General features: G+C 36.0%; 1 protein-coding gene across 4 annotated transcripts; it reads left to right on the forward strand.

Moving 5' to 3' along the window:
* The first annotated feature begins 3,930 nt into the window (after positions 1-3,930).
* On the forward strand, positions 3,931-8,345 carry LOC131922858 (keratin-associated protein 16-3). 4 transcript variants are annotated; one of them, XM_059277704.1, is made up of 2 exons: positions 3,931-4,120; positions 8,254-8,345. In XM_059277704.1, the coding sequence occupies exons 1-2, from the start codon at positions 3,931-3,933 to the stop codon at positions 8,343-8,345; spliced, it is 282 nt and encodes a 93-aa protein (XP_059133687.1). The 4 variants fall into 4 exon arrangements, with proteins under 4 accessions (XP_059133687.1, XP_059133690.1, XP_059133689.1 ...); XM_059277707.1 differs by lacking the exon at positions 3,931-4,120 and adding an exon at positions 8,091-8,226 and having other exon boundaries at positions 8,281-8,345; XM_059277706.1 differs by lacking the exon at positions 3,931-4,120 and adding an exon at positions 8,091-8,160 and having other exon boundaries at positions 8,206-8,345.
* The last annotated feature ends 208 nt before the right edge of the window (positions 8,346-8,553 follow it).

The following is an 8,553-nucleotide window of genomic DNA, read 5'->3' on the forward strand; positions in this document are numbered from 1 at the left end:
TCTCCAAAGATGGAGTCACTCAGTTCTACAACTGAGTTCATGATGGTGTGACTTGTGCACAAAAATCGAGTATGTCACACAATTTTCAGTTTATAACACCAATGACATCATAATACCAGAATTATTTAATTTTGTTTGTAACTGATTTGATTCTCTCTTCATCTTCTAATAAATCATTCTAATTTGGAAACAAAATATGATTTCTGTTCATAAATTTAATTATGTATGTATGCTGATGAATCTTGACAATTCCATTATGAAGGAGAGAGCCATAGACATACAAATAATAGATAGTTTGGAAGTGAACTAACAGACAGCTTCAGTAAGATCAATAAGCAATACTTTCCTGTTTCTTTCACTAGGTAATACTCATATTCAAGTCAACAAGAAGCAGCTGTCAACATAACTATATATTCATATGTTACACATGTTTTATTACATTGAGAAGTGTTTCTCAACTCATACATTCAGTAATATTGGCCCTTTAAATATAAATCAGTAAAGTATTTTAGATTAAGCCATATCATTAAGCATACTGGGGAAAATAAACTACCCATGCAAGAAAAATTTTGAATTCTGTGGTCTCACCCCACTCTTTTGTTCATTCTTATTTGATAATTAAATGTGCCATTGATCTATGTTATTAATTAAACAGGGTAGTTTTTCATATAAGGCTAGTTCACATTTAATTTGCAATCTTTTAGCTACACTTGTTCAATTGACTGCTTATCTTATTTCACTTCAGCTCCATGACAGGACACCCTTATTTTTAATCCACATTATAGTGAAGCAATTGCAATCCAAACACCTGTCTTTGAGTTCATCCCAGAACTACATTTGGAGCTATCTTGTGGTGTATTGTGTTCCCCAAAATATTGTGCACCCTATGAAACTTATCTGGGGTCAGAGACAGAACAGGCACTAGATACAAAGGCTAGAAAATGGTGGCACTCACACCTTTAATCCTAGCACTCCAGAAGTAGAAATCCCTCTGGATCTCTGTGAGTTCAAGGCCACATTGGAAATGGCCAGGCATGGTGACACACACCTTTAATCCCAGAAAGCAAGCCTTTAATCCCAGGGAGTGGTGGTAGAAAGCAGAAAGGTATATAAGGCGTGAGGACCAGAAACTAGAAGCATTTGGCTAGTTAAGCTTTTGGCTGGTTAAGCTTTTAGGTTTTGAGCAGCACAGTTCAGCCAGAACCATTCAGATATGAGGACACAGAGGCTTCCAGTCTGAGGAAACAAGATCAGCTGAGAAGTTGGCCAGGTGAGGTTAGCTGTGGCTTGTTTTGATTCTCTGACCATCCAGCATTTCACCCCAATAACTGGCCCCGGGTTTGATTTTATTAATAAGACTCTCTAAGATTCATGCTATATTATCTATTATTTTTTGTATGTTTATGAGTTATATGAGAATAAAACTTATCTCTATAATTTCATTATGGATAGCACATTGACTTTTCTCCCATCACATCACTAGAATGATCTATCCTGCTTGTTTGTTTACCATTGTGCACAACTCGACCAAAATTCACCATTCTGTGAAATCTTCCTAGATTAAACTAAAAACATGCATTAGTTCACAATGAAGTCCTCACTTTCCAAGGCACTGTCTCTGTCCCCTAAGTGTAGGTGAATGTTTACACATCACTATATCCACCTTTGGTATTTTGATGCATATATTTAATGACTTTCTTTTACTCTTTATCCATAAGCATGTAGGTTTGTACTTACGTGGGTATGTATACAAAGGGGCAGGACACAATTATATATTACTTGCTGCTTCTTTGAAATTGAAAAATAAGTCCAGAGCTGTACCATAGTTGATCTTGCTTTCATTTGTAATATCTATTTTAATACATGCATATCATTATGCACATAATAACAATAACACGAATGAGCCTTTAGTCATGTGCACACACCTGTCATATTTGTCTCAGCATTCATAAGATTCTTTAAACTTTTCAATGTACTTATTGCTGCTGGAGTTAAAAATAACTCATTGAAAGAGCTGGGAGATGGCTCAGCAGTTACGAGCACTGACTACTCTTCCAGAAGATCTCAGGTTCAATTCCCAGCACCTACATTGCAGCTCACAACTTTCTGTAACTCCAAGATCTGACACTCTCACATATGTGCAGACTAAACACCAGTGCACATAAAATAAAAATAAATTTAAAAATTATTCATTGAGAAAGAGATTTTTCCTGCACATTTTCCCCCAACAAACAGTACAATAAACTTGAATAAAGTAGCAAAAGAATTTCCCTGAAGGGAAAACATTAGTTTAAACATTGATTTGAAAGTTGTAGGCCATTTTGAATCCCACTTTAGTTGGGAGAAAGCTTACTTACAGCTTACTCATTACAAGCTGTACAGAATTACAAGAGACAGAATTCATTGTTTTTTGTTTCTTTGTCCAACAGGATGACTATTTTCTTTGGAAGAAGAGTTGATTAATCCAGTTGAGAAAAGATATTATCAAGAATCCTATTTCCAAATTAAAACAAAAAATAAAACAATGTACTCTCTGATATATATTTAATGTCATGTAAAGTGAAATACTAATTAAAGCCCAAAGCCAAGGATATGGTTGTATTCCAATGATAATTAAGTTTGGATTGATTTCCTGTTTTTAAGGTTAAGATTGAGAAATCTGAGAAAAGTGGCAGTCTCTGCTCACATTCTTCTTTGCAACACAGTAGGTTAAACATTGTCACTCATATTTGGAGAGTTATGAGTCCTGAGAAATTTAAAGCATCTTGTTAAAATAGTGTATGACCCCAAAAGTATAGCAACACTTCCTAAAATATTCAAACATTTACAAGTAAGTAATGTCTTGAACTCTTGTGAGCTCATTTTCTAAGACAAAAGAATGTAAACAATGTATATATTGTAGGAGATACAATGTAAGGGAAAAGGTATTGTGATAATTTTAGGTATGTGGATAAAAAGATGAAAGCCTATTTAAAAAGTAAATGGTTATTAACTAAATACCCAGCTAGTACTATAATAAATAGAAAATAAAGACAAATTATGAAGTAAAGAGTGGTTTGATACAGAGGAATGGAATATGGGGAAGAGGAGGGAAAGTCATAAGCAAGGATCTTGAGGAGCTCAGCTAACACTGTAGGTAGAATCCAGACTCTAGAAATGGTAAAATGAATAATGAGATAAGGGGAACATATTTGAAAAATCTATTTAGGCTGGTTATAGAATGAATTTAATGTCTTGATAATCCTTTGGTTTGGGGGTTAAATTTTTAGTATTCTGATAAGCCAAGAAATTTTTTATGATAATGAATAAAGTAAAAATAGTTTTTAATTCTGTCTACAATTTTCTGTTTCTTTTTATGTATCTATCATGATTAGGCTCATTAATCTGAAACATATCCTCTTCTTTTGAAAGAGTTCAGATGCTTCATTTGTCAATCTGAAAAACACATTGGAAGATTATGGAACATTTAAATGTTTTAAACAAGATCATTTATTACAACTAGGTGGATATTAGATATTGCAATCTAAATGAATGAAACAAAATTAGGAATGAGAAAATATTTAGAAAAAAGGCTGCCAACATGAGTGATATAACAAGCATAATAATGAATTCTATTACAGGAATTTAAAGTCTCTAACTTTGAAGGCATTGACATTTTCTCATAAAAACGGGACACAGTGAGTTCAAGGGCATTCTAACTAGGCAGAGAAGCAAGCTAAAACATTTTAATGAGTTGTATGCCTCCCTTTGTGTTAGCAAACAGATTAATGAGGTGTCCCTAGTACATTAATAACTTGGAATGAAAGAAAACAGTGCCCACAGGTTTTGTCACATGTTCAGCAGAGTATATAAGCTTCTCCTAACACTCGTTGACATTCACACTCAGGATTTTACCTTGAACAACAGATCAAACCTACCTCTCCCTACACCATGAGCTACTACAGTGGATATTATGGAGGCCTGGGCTACGGCTATGGTGGCTTTGGAGGCCTGGGCTATGGCTATGGAGGCTATGGCTGTGGATGTAACAGCATCCAGAGACTGGGCTGTGGCTGTGGTTATGGAGGCTATGGATATGGCTCTGGCTATGGAGGCTATGGATATGGCTCTGGCTATGGAGGCTACGGATATGGGTGTTGCCGCCCTTCATGCTGTGGAAGATATGGTTTCTCCAGCTTCTACTGAAATCCTGCTCTAGTAATTCAGCATTTGAAACCTTGACTAGGTGTCCTAAACCAACTGGGCAGGTGAAATCATAGAATGGTAAAGACTCCATTTATAAAATGTGTCTGCATTTTAAGCTTGGAGACTAAGAGTGAGTTTATGTTCAATTGCCAATAAATGATTCAATAAGAAATTGAAATATGATTTTTGTTTGGTTCATTTCATTTATATGTAAAAATTGTTGATATCTGTTAAGTACAACAAAATGCATACAAGAATATATATGTATATATATGTAAATAAATACACAAATACACACAAATATGCATATATACAGAGATAGGTAGGTAGATAGATAGATAGATAGATAGATAGATAGATAGATAGATAGATAGACAGACAGACAGACAGACAGACAGATAGATAGATAGATAGATAGATAGATAGATAGATAGATATAAACAGAGCAAGAGAGAGACAGAGGAGAGGGGGGATACTTTAATAGCAATGAAACGGTAAGGAGACAGAAATATGATCACCCTGACTTGACCAACACATGCTGAATACAAGTACTGAAGTATTATACCTTACCTCTTAAGTTTGGAAGTTTTGTCAGACCATGACCTGTGTTAACACTTGCCTCTTTAAAAAGCTTATTTTGTTGAAATGGAGAATTGAATCAACCAATCAACAGGTTATCTACTTGGGAACATAACTAACCAATCAGCAGTGTTAAAACCCAACTCTAGGTGAACATTTCCTATGACCTGCACTTTCATTTTATGCTGTTATAAGTTGGGATGGACCACCACTATGGGCTAAGCCAGTGAAATGGAACTCAGCAATGCTGTTGAAGGCTTAGTTCTGTAGCCTGACCAAGTATCATAGGATTTCCCAGGAGGCATTTTCTTTCTAAATAGGATAATACCTTCCATGAATAGTTAGCACAAGGCTATAAAGGAGAAAAATAAATTATCACTAATGTTCACATTCTTAGTTTAGTCAATACTATAACAATTTTGTTTTCTTTAAGATTTATTGATCAATCTCTATGTTGAGAGGAAATATTTTGCATTTGTGAAAGTTTAACACTTCCATACAGAGTGAGAATATTTTTACCCTTCCACCCATAAAAATAAGTAAAAACTTATGTAAGTCATGAGTTGACATATCTAAACAAGTAATAACAGCATAATTTTTGTTTTGATTCAATGAATGGATAGAAAAATATGGGATTCTCCACAGATATTGCAAAAAATATTTTTTGTTTTGTGCTCATAGAAAATAATGTTTAGTTATATTTTCTTCAAAGTCCTTTTTCTTGGTTTAATGGAGAAGTAAACTTTGCCCAGCATGGTTTTACATATTCTTCTATGAAGATACATTTAGCATTAATCAAATTACTGAAGGGTGTGGTGGTATTGTGTTCCCCCAAATATTGTGCACCCTAATAAACTTATCTGGGGTCAGGGCACAGAACAGCTGCTAGATACAGAGGCTAGAAAATGGTGGCACTCACACCTTTAATCCTAGCATTCCAGGCCACCTTGGAAACAGCCAGGCATGGTGACACATGCCTTTAATCCCAAGAAGTGAGCCTTTAATCCCAGGGAGTGTTGGCTGAAAGCAGAAAGATATATAAGGCGTGAGGACCAGAAACTAGAAGCATTGGTTAAGCTTTTAGGCTTTTGAGCAGCAGTTCAGCTGAGATCCATTCAGATGAGGACTCAGAGACTTCCAGTCTAAGGAAACAGAATCATCTGAGGAACTGGCAAGGTGAGGTGGCTGTGGCTTGTTCTGCTTCTCTAATCTTCCAGAGTTCACCCCAATAACTGGCCTCAGTTTTGATTTTATTAATAAGCACCATTAAGATTCATGCTACAGAAGGGCTTGTCATTTGTATCCAGTCCTATTTCTACATATAAGATAATCTCATGTTTCAAAATATTGGGGAAAATGCAGTTAACAAATTACACACTCAGAGTACCAGAACAGTAGTGTGAAACTCTTAGCTGTGATTTAGAGTTGTAAATCATCCTTCCAGATGGCCTGGCACAAAATCATAGACTTGCTTAGAACTTTATGAAAGTTCAGGGTGGGGTTTATAACTCCAGTATGTAGTTCATGAGTGTGAGTGTGAGATATGTCAGTATCTTGCTGCAGTTTCAAAAGGCTGTGCCTGCCGTTTAATGAAGTTTGGCTAGAGTAGCACACACCCTTAAGAGAAAGGCTAGTGTAGGTTTATTGCTATCTCAACCAGAAACATGGCTGGAGTTCATGTCAGACTGAAAATATTTCTTAGAGTGTCTGATAAGCTGCTTAAGTTATTCTCTGACTAGTCTGTGCTTTAATATCATGGGTAGTCATAATGTCATTCATTTAATTTTTTGAGTGCCAACTGACTGTTAAGCTTTAAAACTAGGTAAGGTCAAATAAACAAACCTATTAGAACAAAGGATGTATCCCTTTATAATCATAACTGGAATATTACAGTCTTAAAAACTATGTCATTCAAAACTATAATAAATATAAAGAAAAATTTAACAGTGTAATTATAGTCATAAAATAAATTATATGAGACTCAGCTTTCAAGATGTGGCTACATGTGGGTGAGGTTTGGTCAACTTCAAATTCAGCCTTGGGCATTGCCACCTCACTGGGATGAGCCAAGGGGAGATTGAACACCAAGCCTTCAATATTCTGAAGGAGTATCCTATTATCCACTCCCCTTTTCTGATATGGCCTTAAAATTACTGAATTTAAGATCTTTTGAGTCTTACAAGCTTTATTAAATGTGAAGAGGATTTTATGTGTTAAAATATGCTTTAAGTAATAAATAACATTATTAATATTTTAGAAAGTTTCAGTAGACATTGTAGAAAACATTACCTCAAAATTTTACCTAAAAGTAGCTATAACAACAGAAGAGCACAAAAAGGCAAAGTGATGGAAAGGGCACATGCCTTATCCTGAGTGTGGAGAACTAAGCAGTATTGACTTGAGTGAGTAGGCTATAGCCAAGTCCGTTTAACCTCCTCATCCCTTCACTTGAGTAGAGATATACAGTGGGCAATTGAAGTTGGGTGATACTTGAAATGAGACTTGAAAGACACAAATTACCAATAATAGCTAGAGAAGGAAAGAAACAGGATGAATGAAACAGGATGAATAGAGCAGGCACAGATGTCATCTGCGGGAGACCTGAAGCTGGATTTCCTGTGGAGACAAGGTGCAGGAGCTAGGGAGAGTTCTGCCAAGAAGCTAAATGGAATTTTAATCACTGTCATTGTCTCTCTCTCCACTTGTAACTCGATTGTGGTATGTTGTTAAACAAAATTAAATATTGCATAATTGAATGTAAAATCCCCAAATAAATATGACAATCATGCATACTCAAAATCTTATACTTCTAGAAATCAGGTGACAATTTATGGCTCTTGACAGTGAGTAAAGTATTTGCCTCACATGATACAAAATATGGGACCCTTTTGAAAACATTGATACATTTCCATCTTGATCTAGGCTATTTTCCAAATTTCTGGGCTCAAAATATAACAATGTCCCCCAACAAAATGCTCTAGAAAAATTATAATTTCCATCCAAGAATACTTAAAGTATTCTTAAAGTCTATATCTTTGTAATTGGAAGACACAATGGCTCTGTCTAATAAGGTTGAAGCAATAAGTTCTGAGACAAACTCACAAGGTAGTCAAATAAAGCTTAAGCATTTGACTAATGTTGGTCAAATGACAGTGGATAAATGCGCTGTCTCAGGTAATTACAATTCATGGAATGACACAAAGGAGGGGCACAGGCTTTACCACATCCTCTGCCCAGAGTATATAAGCTGTGCTGTAGGTGCTGATGCTCACACTCACGATTGATCTCGTCTTAAACAGCAGAACAAACCTACCACTCCCGACACTATGAGTTACTACAGTGGCTACTACGGAGGCCTGGGCTATGGCTATGGAGGCTTCGGGGGCCTGGGCTATGGCTATGGAGGCTATGGCTGTGGATGTAACAGCATCCGCAGACTAGGCTGTGGCTGTGGTTATGGAAGCTATGGCTATGGTTCTGGCTATGGAGGCTATGGATATGGCTCTGGCTATGGAGGCTATGGATATGGATGCTGCCGCCCTTCATGCTGTGGAGGGTATGGGTTCTCCAGCTTCTACTGAGTAAATTGCTGAAATTAGAAGCAAACAGGACCGTTCCAAATATATGTGCTCATATTCTTTGCTCTTATTCCAGAGAAATTCATCTCATTTCCTCTGACACCAACAGGAATGTTTAAGCAGCTTCTGTGATCATTTTGTATCTTAGCTCCTGTAACCCATTACCAAAATGCATATTTAATATGAATAATCATTTAATTTAATTTACTTT

The sequence above is a fragment of the Peromyscus eremicus genome, chromosome 12, assembly GCF_949786415.1.
Source record: "Peromyscus eremicus chromosome 12, PerEre_H2_v1, whole genome shotgun sequence".
NCBI classification, from domain to species: domain Eukaryota; kingdom Metazoa; phylum Chordata; class Mammalia; order Rodentia; family Cricetidae; genus Peromyscus; species Peromyscus eremicus.

Bases quoted from the DNA above. Each gene is read 5' to 3' on its own strand.
- LOC131922858 (XM_059277704.1), top strand. From the start codon at position 3,931: ATGAGCTACTACAGTGGATATTATGGAGGCCTGGGCTACGGCTATGGT. The intron at 4,121-8,253 runs GCTACGGATATG...CTGGCTATGGAG, and splicing joins ATATGGCTCTGGCTATGGAG to GCTATGGATATGGCTCTGGC.